Source organism: Diplotaxodon limnothrissa, linkage group LG7 (genome assembly GCF_057381915.1).
Source record: "Diplotaxodon limnothrissa isolate DT_005_m linkage group LG7, D_limnothrissa_male_GT1.1, whole genome shotgun sequence".
Lineage (NCBI taxonomy): Eukaryota > Metazoa > Chordata > Actinopteri > Cichliformes > Cichlidae > Diplotaxodon > Diplotaxodon limnothrissa.
This window is the reverse complement of record NC_140602.1, coordinates 7,636,881-7,654,272: the sequence shown is the minus strand read 5'-3', so window position 1 is coordinate 7,654,272 and position 17,392 is coordinate 7,636,881. Positions and strand designations below refer to the sequence as shown.

Here is a 17,392-nt window from a genome sequence, read left to right as displayed (position 1 = left end):
ATGGAGCCATAAGACCACTAGTGTGACTGCGACAATACCCGTTTCCACACAACAAAAGTATGAGTGAGAAGATTTTATGTTGATGGCAGATGCTAGGGTGTAGTTCTCTTTAATTACTGAGAAAGCTGGGCGATCAGTGCTAACCTGGCCCGACCTGCCACAAGTTAAATTCCTACATTTTTATATATTAAGGAACCAATTTAACATAAAACAATCATAGAAGAGATCTATATTTGAAAACATAAAAAACACTAAGTGCTTCTGCTGTAATTTAATGCAGCAGTGGGTCACTGCTACACACCAGTGTAGGCTTTAATGTGAAGGTATTCAATGCAGTTACTGATTTATGTTTTTGGAAATTAGACTTAAAAATTATAAATCCAACTCGCATTTGTTTGTTTTAACCTGACATTTTGCTACATATTAAAGCAATTTACAACTGTCCCTTTGCAGTGGTCATAATTTCCTAGGAGTGAGTAAAAATGAAGGGAGAACTAATTTTAAAAGAGATGTTTTGCTGTCCTTTATTACACAGGCCAGGGAGCGTGCCATTACCCGCAATGGCTAAGATCACACATCGTCAGCACTATGGACAGCCAGACGGCTTGGCCAAGAAAACGCCTTGTTACATGCAGACATTTGCAGTTTAACTTCGCAAAAAAAAGCAGATTCATGTGCCAACTGTCACTGACATTTGTTTAAAAAACAACAACAAAAAAACACACCACAATCCTTACGGGTCTTACGCCAAAAAGTCTGAGTTTTCGGCTTCCTTTAATTACATCAGCAAAACTGCTATGTTTTCATAAAAACAATCATAGTATTGGATTTAAAAAGGTCCGGGATTCTGAAAAGGGAATTTTAATTAGCGCTTTATATTAATGTCTCCACTGCCTTTAGTGGTAAATATCGGCATGCACATGCTGTTGTTTGGTCCACAGCATCACAAAACAGCCTTTACGCTCCAGACAGCACATATCCTCAGACCATGGAGCCACAGATGTGATGCCAGGCAGGGGATTCAGCCAAGCGCGGCAGAGTGCACAGAGAGCCAGAGGCCTGAGAAGACTTTTATCGAGAGGCTGTGCACACCAAAATGTAAATGTTTCGAATACTGTCTGCATATTCACATGCACATAGAGCGGCTGATCTGGATCGAATTCAGCAAAAACAGCCAGACAGCTTAATATATCCAGGGAGACTCAGACGTGCCAGAGCACACAAAAGGGTTTATGATGAAGCCACAATTTTATCTTTCAAATGTCCATGAAATTAAATGATTTCCGAGACACTTTACTGAATGCCTCCATTCTATATCCATTTAAAATAGATTGGAAGAGTCGTCGGAGACGTGTCAAGTAGCGAGGGTAGGTGTAAGTGTAGTTTCAAAAGTAGGTAAAAGTTGACGTTTGCACAAAAGACGTGACGAGACAATGAAACACTTTCAAAACGGTTCACTCTGCAGAGAGACAATCACACTAAATAAATCACTGCTCTGTGAACTGGTGGATGTCAGAAGCTACATACATTGACTAAAATAAGCTTAGAATAAGAAAAGACCAAACAAAGCTTAGATAAAAGGCTGTTGAAGTAGAAAAGCTCTGTTTACACAGCCAATGTGACCCCCCTTATCTTATCAGAAGAAGCAAAAGGGACAGAGAGAGGTAATGCTTTTATCTGTCATCCTCAGGACAAGGAACCATTTTTGGGAAAGTCAATGCCCTGTCATTTGTTGGAGAATTTGGACATGTCATACAAGACAATCTCCACCTCGGACTTAGGAGTCAATAACATCATGAAATGTACTGTATTTAAGAATGCAACAATAGCAACTAACATAAAAGAATTCTGCAAAAGAAAACTCTTCTTAGATGTGACAAATACAGCATAAGAATCTTAGCTTTGCCACCATCGCAATTTTTAAAACTGTCTTTGCTTTGAAAAGAAAACTGCAGTCGTGAGTTCTCAGAATCGGCTCTCTGAGTAAAAGAATGACAACACCACGGACCGCAAGTTTGATACCATCATGGGGAAGCTCGCGGTTCTCCAACGGGAGATCGAGAGACCAGTGATACACACTGATAAGCACTCACTGACGTATCACCCTCCCTACCCCGGATCCAACGCCACCTCCAACGCTTACCTCCCGTCTGATGTGGACATCGGGTTAGCTGGAGGCGCAGTCGAAAGATTGCAGCGGTCCCAGATCAGATGTACACACTGGAACACTTTCCCATGTTGCTTGTCGGTGTTTATTGTGCTATGGTGTGTTGATATCTGTGCATTCCTGTATTATCCTTCTGTGTTACACATTTCGATGTTTTTTTCTTGCTACCTAGCCTGACCTGTCTCCCCAATGTGATGTTTGTGTATTGTATGTACGGTCGGCAAGGTCTGTCATCTTGGTTGTGGGCAAAAGACCTGCAACTGACAAATAAAGGCTATCTCATCTCAAAAAAGGTGATGGTTTAGTGAGCAGATGGAAGAGGTTACATTTTATGCCAATGCATTTTATTCATTTTAATAACCCCCAAAGGAAATCCACTAATCACGGTGGTCAGCTGCTCACACACACATACTTTATTAGGTAGATTTTTCTAGTACCAGGTTGCCTAGATGCAACGAGTTGCAGTGATACGATCGGCTGATTAGATATTTGTGACAACAAGCATCCAACAGGTATACTTCATAAAGTAACCAGAAAGTGTATATGTGTTTGTACTTAGTACAGCTTTGGTTTCAAAGGTGGGCATGATGCAGAATACTTTACAGACGGGGTTCTGACGCTCACACAGCTGTGTGTTAGATTCCACCAGCTGATATGACCATGACCCTGACTAAAAGAATGTGACAACAAGAAGTTTATAAAAGGTTTATCTTAATAGAAAAAACATGTTTCTGCAGATTTCTCATTTTGCTTTTACCTTGAACGAAACCAAGGTGGTTACTTGGGCACAAGGACCTCTTGGTGACCAACTTCAGTTCTTGCTGGGGGCTTGGAGGAGTGCTGTTAAATTTTTTGGCCAATCAGGAATGGTAAAATATTATCACTGTATCTTTCCCCCCTTCACATTAACTAATTAACAAAACTAATAAACAAATTTAAAGGGGTGCTTCAATAATTTAGCAATATTCTTGCAAGCTTACATTAAGAGTACTCTGGTAACCTTAGAACAACAAAAGACATTTTATTACTGAAACATAATCCTGCCAAATCACTCGACCCGATCTAGTCGTTTACCATTTTTAGAGTCGTCCAGGTAATACTGTGGCAATGAGCAAGAGAAAGACACTAATCCCTACCGTAATAATCACATATTTCAAGACTCATCAAACCAAATATTTAAATGTGTTAAACGGTTTTCAGTTTTTGTTACTGCAGGTTCTAGTATTAATGTTTAAGACAGTTCTGATGTTGGCTTGTTGAAGTGAAGGTGCAACCTGGAAGTGTCTGCAGGGCAGCCATAGTAAGAGCTGGTGAAATTCTCTAAATACTAAAGGGAGGTCCTTCAGTTTTTCCTTCATTATCTCTCTGAACACTGACTAGAGCCTATACCATCCTTTAGAAGAAGGATGGTATACAAAATTAAGCAGCTTGAAGCCTATATAGACCTATAAAAATGTTTAATTTTGGTGATAAATTTATATTTTCAACTGGGCTTTACATCTGTATCATGCAACAAACGCATATGGAAAACTATCGAGCCATCCAAAATAAATGCAGTTGGCTTCTCTGAGCACTACTGATGCCTCTTACAGTCCTAATGAATTATCCTCACATCTTTCTCAGAAAAGAAAATGAACAGGCTGCTGGTCAGCTGCCTGGCTGGTATGGCTTTGCCTTTCAGTGCTGACAAGAAATACTTTCTCGTAAACGCACTTTGAATCGAATCTGTTCCAACGCCGAGAATCTATGTTTACAAATGGTAGATGAATGTGACCACACATACACATTCAGTTTGTGTTTGAATTCTGTTACGCAGAGGATGTGTGTCAAAATATGCATCATCAAGTGAGACTAATGTCTAACGAATGCTTGGCTAAACTGTAGGATCTGAGTCTTGGCATTGCTCAGTTGGTTTTAGAGGGACTGAATAGGGTCCGTTCATTGTAGCTGCCAAAAGGATTAGGCTATTTTCTGCTCTACTCAACTCAGCTCAGCTGTGGCCTTAGGCAGGTCTGTTCAAATGGTTACAGTGGAGTGAGAAGTAGAAATAGCTTCATTGTGTGGATGAACACAGAGGTTCTTGAAGCTTTGTAGAGGAGATCAGATGAGCTTGTTTAATATTTCACGTTTTAAACCCTTGGCATTGAGTAAACATGCATTGAATCCTTTTCTTGTCTGCCTTCTTATAATGATGGCAGCCAATACAATGGACAGAAGGCAGGGAAGTATGTTGGGGTAGTTGACTGTCCATCAGAAGGAAACTTTAAATAGTCTGTAACTAGACTGATATTCATAGGCAACATATCTATAGGCAATTCACACTTTCTAATCCAACTCACTTGGATGTCTTTGTGTGGGAGGAAACTTATGTGGAGTTGGAAGGAAATACATCTTTTTTTTAGGAAGAAGAAGAGGACGAGATATCAAAATGCCCATTTTGTTTGTACTATGACTGTTCAGTAGCATTGTAACAATCCAGAAACCCATCGTCTCCTCAGCTGACTCAGCCTTCTGGGGCAATAGCTAATTTCCCACTGTAACCTGGATATCTGGCTCAAGACAATGATTATTGTTTAAGATGCAGAGGAATTTCAAAAAGCTAACAAAAACCTAAATCGTTGTCAGACGGTAATTCATGGTTGCCAGATTGCATTTCAGCAAATGCAATCCCTCTGTTCTTCTCCACAAGGACTGCTTACCTGCATGTAACCAACTCCTCCTGAAATTTGTTTCCTAATAGTATTCTGATTACTTGAGGACTAAAGGTGGACAAAAAAAATCTACTTGTCTTTCCATACAGAGTCTGCATATGCATATATCTATTAATAGAGATTAGACAAGTGCTACTTCCCCTGCCCTAAAAAATCATCATTACTCTGCTTTACGAAGCAATGTGGTGGAAGAGGAAATGGGACTCTTAATGTTGCTATCGTAGCTTAAAACGAGCCTAACCAAATGATGGAGTAACTGAAAAGACAATAAATGAAAAATAGTGCAGTGTGTCTCTAAACAAATTACATAAAATCATCTGTGCAACAAAGCACATTTAAAAGATTTTAAATGCATTTATACTAATAAAAGTAACTTTGTATAAAAAAGCAAAAAGCTTCACCCTGAATAGCATGTTAAACTGGACTTCCTCCACTTACTGCAAACACAACTGGTCCAAAATCAGTCTGTCACTGTATGTCTATTAAACAACACACCGAGAGAAAAAAAAAAAGTGATATTGATTGAGTCGAGGTGATCAGTAATGTCTCATAAATTATAAACCCGGCTCACCACCTCCATAAATTACCCATTTAAAATGTTTACAAAACAGCAGCTTCATACTGCAAGAAGCTTTTCTTTAGCAAAAGTAATACTTCAAAACAGAAAGCCAGAGGATTCAGGTTTAAGAGTGGGTTCTCTGCCAACTTCACCTCTTGCAAGCCTGCCTGGCTGTCAGGAAAATAAACAGGCTTTCCCCAGCAGAATAAACAGACAAGGGAAAGGAGAATTATAGTATTCAGGCTAGATAGAAGCTGGCAGCATTCTAAACAAGAATTGATAAACTTGGTGTAAACAGAACACAGCATTTATCTTCAGCATGCAATGGGCCAGAGCAAATAGGAGAAAATAAGGTTTTGTGCACATGCCCCCTGCAATTTTTAAAAAATATTTCTTTATTCATCCCACGATGTTTCAGGTAATGTCCAAGTCTGATAAAACTTTTGGTAAATTAGTAGCAAACTTTGGTTGTTTATTTACTCGGCACAGAGTATACTTGTAAACATGTACACTAATAGGGGAAGGAGAAAGAACACATGCACACTAATCAGACACATGCGGACTGCACTATTGTTTGACTTAAAATAACTTCTGAAAAACGCACTTGACATAGCAGCAGTTCAACCAATGCCAATTCCACAAAATGCTGTGCTCTAAAATGTCTCGTAAGCAAAGTCAACGCAGCCAGGTACGACCTGCTGTGTCAAACACTATAACAGAAGCATTAAAGCAGACAACACATCAGGAAGCCGTCTACTTTGATTTGTACCTTCCTTCAGCTTTGATTTTTCCTGCATCAGCCTCCAAAGACACAGATTTATTACCTCCATAAAGTCTTAGATATGCATTCAGCCTATGTACAGAAGGGATATAGATTTCCAAATAACAGGACGGGCATTTTTATTTGCATTCGGGTACAAAAATAAGGTTCATTTCAGGCCTTAGCCACTTGTCTTGGCCAAGGACACAGTGCCTGCAGATGGTATTTAACTCTTTTCCTTCTTTCTGGTGTTCAGTCCAAATTTAAATTGGATTGAGCTATGTTTTCAGCCGCTAAGTACATAATAAAACCCAAAGACATAAAAATGTTTTCAGTTGTATTGACAGTAAAACACAAACATTTTGCCTCCGCAGCGAGTGACCTTTCACCTTTCTTTCTCTAAGTATAATTAGGTGAAGTAAAGGTAACATCATGAATTAACTACCAACGCAACTTTCACATGATTAAAGAAAAAAACAAACAAACCTCAGTTTATTTTCTGTCTGATCATCAAAGAGCTTCAAAGAATTGCTCTTCTGCATACCTAGGGTGCAACAATTGGCTTTGAACTTGAGTTGCTGTTGTCTTATTAGCTTATCAGCTCGAAGCAGTCTGCCCATTCTACCATGAACTCTGGCATCAACAAAGCAGTTTTACCCAGAGAAATGCCGCTCACTGAATATTTCCTCTTTTACAGATCGTTCTCTTTATACCTCAGTGTTTCTGAAATACTAGGACAAGCACATCTGGCATGAACGACCATATCTTATTCTAAGTCACCCAAATCACCCCTATTCGCCACTCTGATGCTCCATTTGAACTTCAGCATGTTGTCTTGACCATATGTACCGGGTTGCTGACTAGATATTTGAGTAAATAGCTAAACAGGTATGCCTAATGAAGTGGCTGGTGAGTGCATGCATAATCAAAAAACCTTTAAAGAGAATATGTGTAAGAATATACACTCTCTTTAATGTGTTATCTGCAAGCAATCAAGTAGGAAACTGAAGGAGCAGGAAAAAAGAGCCCCAATAAAAGTTACATACTACTTTACCTCTTAAAAAATGTAACGCATCCCGCAGCCATCTGATGCAGGGGGTGTCTGCCCAGCCCCCAGTAATGTCAGAACAAATTAATAATTTAAATTAAAATTAAAATGCGAGGCTTGTGCAGAACGGGTACAATTACATTCCTCTAGTCTGTGTCTTTTTGCTAAAGAAGTGCTTTCATGATCAGAGAAACAAATAGCCACATTCCACCAAGGACAGAGGAATTTATTGGGGCAAGAGAAGCATGCAAACACTTTTCTTGGTCTTTCTCAATGCCATCATCCAGATTAGCCACTAAACCTTTAGCTTTGAGTTTAACCATTCAGTATTCAGAGGATGATGGGTTGATTTGTAATCACTACACACTCTCCCATGCAGGCATATGGATCTCAGTTAATGAAGCCCTGTGAAAGGTTCTCTATAGGAGGTAATAGCTCTCCACAGGGAAGTTAGAGAAACAGAGTATATTGTATGTGGGTGGCTGAATACATTTGAAGAAGAGGGGGCAGTAACCAGGTGAGCTGAATTGCCTGGTTATGCATACTGTATGTGCCTTGGGAAACTCAAACCTTTCTCTTCATTTGTCTTTATTTGTTTTTTGTTGGAAAAAAACGAATATAAGCTGTTATAAACAAAATGAAAGAGAATAATGAATCACCACAAAATTAAAACGTTGAAAATCTGCACGGTAGTGTGTAGTTTCGACGTGTGAATAATAGAATGATATGAATGTGGCTGCATTTAGCGAGAGCTTGCCAAGAGAGTGATTTACTGAATTATCCTTAATTTTTACCTTGTCAAGAATTTAGAGGTGGGGGAAATACATAAAATCAGGCTAATCTGATTGCAATATAGTTACTCACTCAAAATATGAATGTTTTTAAAACGCATATATCTCAATTCTGGCAAAAAACAAACAAACAATATTACAGCACAGAAAAAGTAGTAGCTTCGTTTTACAAAAGAACCAAGGTAACACTAATTATAATGTTTGCAAAATAATTATTGCACGTTTGAGTGACAACACCAGCAAGAGGCTGAAATGCTCATCTACAAAATATGAGTGTCAGTTATTTGATGTTTTAATAGTGCTACTGCTGCTGTCCAATCAAGCAGCTCATCTGTAAATGACACTGAATATCCTGCAATATGATAACATTAGTGTTATACCGTAATTGTCGGGCTATAAGCCGCTACTTTTTCCACAAGCTTTGAACCCTGCGGCTTTTAGTCAGGTGCGGCTTTTCTATGGATTGTCCATGATTTTTGTCATATCGTAAGACGATTTGTTTTGTTTGTTCCGCTGTTGTACGGCACTACGTTGCCTGGCGGAAGGGCATGTGATCAGACACACAGTATCGGGGTTCAAGAGTGGTGTGTTGGTCACGTGTCCATCCGCCAGACAACATAGTGCCGTACAAGTAGCGCGAAAAACAATGCGAAAAGCAAGTTATGCTCAACTCCACCGGTGGAATCTGACAGCGTGGAAAAGTGTGAAAACATCCACGATCACCAACGGATTTCGAAGGGCTGAATGCTGCATGATGGAGAGGAGGACACCGCCACGGCCCTTCTGAGGGTGTTCGACTCTGACACTGACAACGAGGATTTCTTTGGTTTTGAAAGTGACAACGAAGGAAAGAAGCGGAGAGTGGATGACGAAGCCATCCTGAGCCTGTTTGTATCCGACACTGGAGAAGAGGACTTTGGTGGTTTTAGTGGGCAGGAAGATGGTGGTGAATGACTGACTTTTCTTCTTGTTAAAGCCGTGTCGCTGCACCTGAGCCTAAAAGGTAGTCCGAATCTATTTTTCTGGTGTGCTGTAGGTTATTGTTATGTACTACATTTGTTACTCATTTATGACGCACAGTACATGTTTCCTACTTGTAATTACCGCTACTTGTACATATACCTAAAAGGTTATGCAAATATGTACCCATAACTTGTTTTTCAAAATATTAATAAAAGGGGTGTGTCTCCAAACAGCCATCTCTTTCCTGACAATTCCCTTTGTGCATATTTTCTTACATATGATAAGTCAACATTGAAACACCTGCGGCCTTTAGTCAGGTGCGGCTAATGTATGTACAAAACAGGATTTTCCCCTGATTTTAGCTTGTGCGGCTAATATTCGGGTGCGCTTTGTAGTCCGGGAAATACGGTACTTTGTGCATTTTTCTTTAGCAAAGAAAGCCTACGAATATTCTCTAATTTTCTTCATTCAAGATGTTTACCGAGAGGCTGATGCTACAGCTAGCATTAGTGTTCTGTCTAGATAATAAAGCTAAAAACTTACGTAGCTGCATGTGTTCCCTCACATAAAGCAGAGCTAAAAATCAATATCGAAAATCGATAAAGAACCAGATGGATCAGCAGAATCAATAGTGACACTGGTGTCAATAAAATCGTAACAATCCCAACTCCTAAAATGGAAATTGCTTAAAACGTTCTAGGTTGAGAAATACCTGAAGTTACAGTGTGTAAAATTTCACCACTAGAGGTCAGTAGATTACAGACTGCAGTTAACTGAGCTCTTTTTTTTCTTACATGAGTGCACAATTCTAGTTACAGTGGCTGCTGTAGGACAAAAAGTAAATGTAGTCGGCCAGTCTTCTCTTTATCTCATCTGTCCATATGTGTCCACATCTGTTTACCCCGGAGGAAGCTGTAAAACTTTGTGAAAGGAGTCGTCAAGTCGGTGAAACTCACTTCCACCCGATGAGAAAAATAGGTGAGTTGTTGGGGATAACCTGAACTTTTCTGTAGCTAACCACTGCTGTTTTTGCTGATGTTAGCTGCTGTTAGTAAAGTGGATCTAACATTGGTTGACTTGGACACTTGGCAAATAAACTCTCATACGATGTGAAAATGTAATCAAACTGTTTATCAGAGAGAATGTGCACATTGAGTTGACACTTGAGTTCAACATTAGCTTGCATAATGCTGTTTAACTGGCTCAGTGTCAGCTGTCGGGAGACAGGAGGGGGTCACGTGTCTGATCTGCTGACAATAAGTAATTGTGACAATATTGGGAATAAATAAACATTTTTATGCAGATTTTCATGTGGTACAGTCCTGACTTTGGTTCAGGAGTCGAGGACTGAGGTGAAGAGGATTGGGATGATGTTTTCTATAGATGCTGGTCACGTTGTCTCTTTCCTTCTTGTTTTCACTTCTTTGGTGGAGGGGACCTCTGCGCAGATGATGAAACATAGGTATCACCTTGAATCTGAAGGTGCAGACATGAATTAAAATTTGCCTCCACAGTAGGCGAATGCCTACGAGTTCTCTTCTCCTCCACCTTTGACATATTATGTATGTGGCCGATCTCTAGCCACATACATAAAACCTGATTAGGCTGAAGGATGATGTCCATGTAGGACATTGTTATCAAGTGGTCGAGATGGACTTCAATCATATTATTGTGAATTATGTTTCACAAAATGTTTTATGTTTTGCAGTGCATAACGTTTTCAGTAGTCGTCTCTTTTTTTAATGTCAGTCACATCAAATGTAAAAATGGCATATACATTAACCTTGCTCAGCCTTTACACAATTGATTTAAATTACATTTTCTAGACTGTCCTAACATTTGTGTAACCAGTGTTACCGTGTATCATTATGGGCCCAGCTGGAATTTCATTAGAATCTTTCACAAATACAAAATGTATTAAAACCGTGCTGCGATAAATTTTCATTAAAACTCTCCTTATTCACAGCTGGACTGATAAATATCCATGCCGTTATCAGAATTAATACCCCGATTCTGATAATGATGAACACAAATATTTTATTGATGAAGCACAAATGAATTACTGGCCTTCAACTAAACATGCACTCCCCTCCAAGAATAACTGCCAAGTCAAGACAGAGCATCTCAATAGAAAAACGCCTGAGATGAGAATTGAAAAATCAGCCTTGCGTGTCATCAGTACAAATGAACTGGCCTCCATGACTGTGGAAAAATGCCTTCCTCCGAGTCTCCTCTGCTTTTTGTTGTCCTATGAATATATTCATATAATCTCCTTGTGAGGGGGTTGTGAGCATTACTCACTGTCAGCCTGCATTGCTTTGTGGAGATTTGCATAACTCATTGGATATAATTTGTCCACAGGTCACTCCAAACACCAAAGCTCCACACTGTAGACACAAAGACACACCCTTGCTATTCATTTTATGCTCAGAAATTGATCCAATGTAAGATAATTACTCTAGCAGCTCTACCGACAGCAGCAGTAGAACGTGTGTAAGTGCAAACCCATGCATTTCATGTTTTTATTATGTTTGGAAAGTATAAGCATGGTGCAGTTTGGGAGCTGTAGTAAACCAGAGTCAGAGAGCAATCCCCTCCAGTAGTGCTTTGTTCGATCAGCACGACAGAGTGGGATCTACGATACACTGACAGGAAAGGTTGGATTCGCTCTGCATGGCTGCTCAAGCTGTCGGCAAGGACAAGAAACAGGCGTCTGTGCAAAAATTGCAGATGCCAGCCTCTTTCAAGATGAATAAATATTGCAGATGAACAGATCATATTTTGGATGATAACAGAAAAAAAACAAGCAAAACTAGACGAACAACAGAAGCTGCTTAAAGTGACAAACGTCAAAGCACCAAAAAGCAACTGTAAAGAAGCAGATTTATTTTAACAGCTTTTAATAATTTCTTTTAAAAACAACAACAACAACAACTAAAAAAACATTAAGCCCATTGGGCCTTTCATTCTGACCAACTGTAACTGGAAATACTATCCTTTGAAACAAAACTAACAAAGAAAAACAACCATACAACCACAAAAAGACTTAGTGGCACGAAAAGAGAGAGATTTGAGACAAATCCTGCTGTGCATTTCAGAGGCGGGATGCAGCTTCTCATCTGCTCCAGGGGGGATTGGACAAAAGCAGAGGACCATGGCGTTTTGAGAAATGGGGAGAGAGGAGGGGATGAGCGATAAGGATTCATTCTTGCTGACGCTTTAGTGTTCCATCAATAAATTGGGACAAACATGTTTTCAAGTGATCACCAAAGACTGGAAGGGAAAAAATGGTCTGTATTTGTATTTGGGAAGAGCATGAGTTAATGGGGGGCAAGTAAACAAGAGCTGTATTGGCAACAAATAAGTGCTATTTTGGTGGTGGAGCGTTATGGGCTGGATTGATGCTACAGCAACTTGAGTTGTGTGCTGAAGCAAGAAAAAAGGGGAACAGTCTTTCAAGAGATTTCAGAATGACTGCACCCATACTTCCACACTTAAATAATTGGTTTCTGAATGCAAATGCCTGAGCCAAAAGCACTGGACCCAAAGCGGAATCCACTTTCTTTCTCACCAGTCCCTGATAACTACAGCTTTCAGGGAGCAAAATATAACTAATAAAACAAGAGGTGGACAGTCTATTCCAAATTATTTAATCACTAAATAAAAATGTATATTTCAAGTTTGCTAGCACATTACCTGTTCTCATTTCGTTGTGTATATCTTGGTTGAGGGTCAGTATCTCCATCATTTACGTCATAGCTGGCCTCAGGGTCCTAAAAGAGAAATAAGAAAAGGTTATGACACCAATCAAGTGATTTTACATTTCTTTTAAAGAGCTCGCTTAATTGTTTTTTCCTCTGTGACTAAATGTTTAAAAAAAAAACCCTGAAAAGCTGTCGGTCGGACCTTTTGTGTGCACAAGGGTTTTGGATGATTTTGATACAGCTAATAAAACAAAGGAAGTACGAAATTTTAGTGGCTATAATTCTTACTGAATAGCATGAAAATTAAAATACATATCAAAAAGTTGCCCTTTTATCATCACCAGTTAAAATAGACATTTTGTTAATTGGTTTCAAAATGCATCGTGTGTTGAGAAGTTTGGGACAAGAACATGTCCGGCTCCATCTCTGCTATTTGAAATTTATGACTTACGTAATTGCTTATGAGGTCGGGATGGTCCTTCTCAATGCCATCATCCAGGATAGTGACCACTACACCTCTTCCTGTGTAGCCCTGAGCCCAGGCTGCTTTTGTATTCAGATCTTGATGTGTTGGGTTGGACTGGAAGAGACAAAGGCTTTTGTTCAGCTGTCAATCTGCCATGACTGACTTTTCCGAGACAAAATGACAGAAAAGGTCTGTCAGTGAAAGAAGGTCCTACATCTTCTGCGAAGACCTTCTCTGCTGCATGTTATTAAAAACAGCATCGCTTGATACACCTGACACCAAGAAGATACGAGGGGAGATCAGAGGTGCTTCATGAACATTTTAAACTCCCATTTTAATGCATCACCCCGGTATGTCTGCCTCCTCAGGATGAGTTGCCCATTGTGAACATCCTACTGTTGTTTTGCTGTCAGTGAAAAAGAAAGACAACCTGTTGCAGGTCAGGCATCTTGGGGAGAGAGCATTTGCCTCTCGTACTGAAGAAATAACATTCGGCAGCATTCGAGAGGAGAGGGAGGGAGGCAGACAAAAGGCAGCGGTAAAGCGTGATTTCGAGGAATAAGTGAAAATCTGTACAGCTTGAAGAATAAGGAGAGGTGAGTGCGAGAGCTGACAGAGATGGTTACAAATAAACACAGATATACGGGAACAGAAAGACATTAAGATAATCTCCTCTGCCTCCTTTTCTTTTTCCAGTTTCCCTTTGACTTCACATTGAAGTGCACATAGCTGAAACTTATGAATACATTAAATACACATTATTAAATTCAGGCAGACACAACTCAATACATCACTTAAGTTTGCCCTAAAGTGACTGTGCTAAATAAACCTTTTATAAAAGAATTCTAAATCCCATAAATTTATTATGTGACCAAAACAGAACTGCAGCACTGGTGGTTTGTGCGTTCAGCTAAACCAGCTTTGTTTATTTGTTTGTTTAAGCCAGAGCTTTGCAATGTAGTTGAAATAGGAAAAAAAGGGTTTAAGGCCTGAGACGATTAGAAGTCTAATGCTGAATGGCAGAGGTAGTTCCACAACTTCTATTCACTGGTGATTTATGTCTGGGATAGTCAATGTTGTCATTAATCTGCTGAACTGACAGAGGTTTTATGTAGTTAAAAAAAAAAAAGGGGGGGGGGGGGGATTAAGGTGAATTGAGGCATCTCTGAGAAAAACTGCGAATAATGAAACGGACATGGAGGCAACATTATATGCTATCGATGCTTCACAGGTGATCTATCCTGACATGTAATTGCACATTCAACTCAACATCGTGGAAGGCACTACATTATATATTTGACTGAGAAAAAAAAAGTTGCAGGAGGTTAAAACAGGCCAGGTAAAGAATAGCCCATAACGGAGCAACACATCTTATGCTTACCAGACCAGCTGTATTTAAATATAAATCTTCCACTTCAACAAAGAATATAGCTTGAAAACAGGCATTCCTACAGGCTGCTACTGAAATGATTGAATACAGAGAGGGCTTGAAAATGTAAAGTGGGATTTCAAATGCATATGAGAAGCAGCCACTATATAGTCAGCTGACTGTACACCCACTTTATTTGTTGGTGAAGCATAGAGATATCTCTTTTAGAAAACTAGAACCATGCTACTGAAAATCTCATTATGTATGGTATTTCATAAGCATTTTAATTATTCCATTTCCCAATTTTAACATTTTAGTAATAATGTCAAACTAATGAGATAGATGGTAGGAAGTCTACACACCAGGTACCACTGCTTAGGGAAATCAGGATCCGTTAGGTCTTCATACACATCCCTCTTCTTCCTCTTTTTCACCACTTGCTGCTCTGTCCACAGGACCTGGATTGTCAAGGCACACACACGCGTGCACACACGCACACACACAAACAGCATGCCCACACAAAGCAAACAAGCAAACCCACACGCAAAAAGAAAAAGCACAGTTTACTCAGGAATCCTCATGATATTGTGTCATTATTAATGTTCTAATTTGAGAAATTGTTGCTGTGTCCCACAGACTGGGGATGTAGGAAAACACGGTCCCAGCTGTGTTCAAAAAGTAATAACTAGAAAGAGAAGCAGAGATGTGAAGAAAATCTAATTTAGTTCATTGCTCAGATGCACAGGGAAGGTGGCTACTGTACAGTGTGCCTGAGCAGGGGCCTTTGAAGTTGGGAGGGCTGCTGGGAACTGCTCAGGCTCAGTAAGTAAGGGTAACAAGTCTTGCTAATATCACACATAGTAAATTTCATATGGTGGTTTTGCTTCAGAAGTTGCAAAAAACAATGCAACACACAATGTTAACAGGACACACAGCAAATCAGTTAATGCCATTCAACATTTGGGTTTTCATGCTAATACCCATATATTCTGAACACTCTGAGTACATGAGACAGTAGTAAGAATGCTAAAAGAGACCTAGTTTAAATAGACCCATTTAGGTCAGCAATTTATATTCAAGCCGTGACAAAAAATAATAAAAGGACAGCATTCATATGCTTAACAAGGAATGCCTTGTTGTAGGGGTGTGCAAATAATCACATTTTAACTTCTATTATGATTGACAAATATTAAAAACAACTATTAAAACAAGGTTAAATTGATTATTGTGGTGTGTTCCATTACTTTGGATCCGCCATAAAAATTCAATTTCACTATCTGAAAAGCTTTAGAAGATACGTTTCTCATTTTTTATTATTTTTTGAGTCTATCCATTTAATTAAAAACCCTAAAACAAAACCCAAACAGCCCACCCACCTCCAACAAGCATAACCCCATAATTATACGGGGTTTTGTTTATTTTTATGCAGAGCAGCTTTACCTCATGGTCACCTGTCAACTTGTCATCTATACAGAAAACACACAAATAATGCACTGGGGCATTGCTTTTTGTTTTTTGCTATACTTGTGTAACTACACAAAAGTTAACTTTCTTAAAATAAGGACAAAAATACTGAAAATACAATTCAAATACTGACTTGGGCTGAAATTATACTATAGCAGAGGGAATCTGCAGACAGTCGATTGAGTGAGCTTACAGCAGAGGTTTATTTTCTACAGCACTTAGAGCAAATGCTGTTCTGCATTATTATTATTGTCAATGATAAATGCATCCTTTGCTGATTTTTTTGTTGAAGGTGAAAAAGCCCAAACTTGCTCTATTTGCATGGAGAACACTCAAGTGAAGCGTGACTAAACTTTTGAATTTCCTTTACAATGCAGACTGTCAAAGTACAACTTGCTATTTAACTATTTTAGGTCTTTTCAGTGGATTTTTTTTAGCATTTTGCAATCGCTTTGCTGCTGTTGGTGTTGTTTCTAATGGTGAGGCTTCTCTACTTGCTCGACTTCATGATTATATGCTTCTGTAAAGCACGGGGTCTGAAAGAAAATGTGTTGAGTACAGCTGCTGAGGGTGTAAGCTCCAAACCCAGCTGAAAACTTTGCCTTAGAGAATGCAGCCATTAACCTCATTGAAATGATCCTAGACTAATTAACATTTATCTCATTTCATTACATTTATAACTGCACATGTCTGACCTCACCGCACTGCTGCCCACTGCCCGCCACATTATTAACGGAGCAAAATTACCACCCATGATAATCTGCATACAGCCATCGACTACAGGATAAACAGCATTTCATTTATAGCTAAAGCTGACTTCAAACATAATTAATGCAATCTCTTTTGCAAATTGAGCAACATTTCAGCAAGACGACCTCCGCTTAATAACTACAAAAAAAAGAAAAAAGAAAAAAGGTGGAATCAGTTTATTTCTGGAGATTAAGTGATCTTTGGAAATTAAAAAATATACTTCAAGTGTTGGGCAAGGACAAAGACTAGACAAATACAACCACCTGCACAAAGAAATAATCAAGAAACAAGGAGGAGGTCTCCACAAGGGCTAGCACTGTAATCTGCTTGAGCAATAAACATTTGTTCCATCTCTCTCAGTGTGTCCTGAGGGTTTTCATGTCTGATGACTAAGAAGAAGTCATGCTGGAGTTGTTGGCAAAGCAGAAAGAGAGAGAGCAGTGAAAAAAGACACACTGTCCTTTGATCTATAGCTCTGTGGCTCACTTTAAAGAGAAAGAAGGAAAGAAAAAGATAAGTTTAGGGACTTTTTCCATTGCTATTTGTATGAATACATCTAATCAAATGACAATCACCAATAAATTGATGCCACTAACTACTAAGGCTGGGACTTATAGCTGAAAACACCATGATTATATTC

The 17,392-nt window shown here is 39.2% G+C and overlaps 1 protein-coding gene across 1 annotated transcript in view; it reads right to left on the bottom strand.

The window, feature by feature from the left end:
- The window catches only part of furinb (furin (paired basic amino acid cleaving enzyme) b), a 98,410-nt gene that overhangs the window by 24,891 nt on the left and 56,127 nt on the right, over window positions 1-17,392 (bottom strand). Inside the window, exons 4-6 of the mRNA XM_085357295.1 lie at window positions 14,901-14,996; window positions 13,155-13,283; window positions 12,696-12,772 (exon numbers count right to left, since the gene is read on the bottom strand). Coding sequence (XP_085213421.1) covers window positions 12,696-12,772; window positions 13,155-13,283; window positions 14,901-14,996 — 302 coding nt within the window. The remainder of the gene's footprint in view (window positions 1-12,695; window positions 12,773-13,154; window positions 13,284-14,900; window positions 14,997-17,392) is intronic.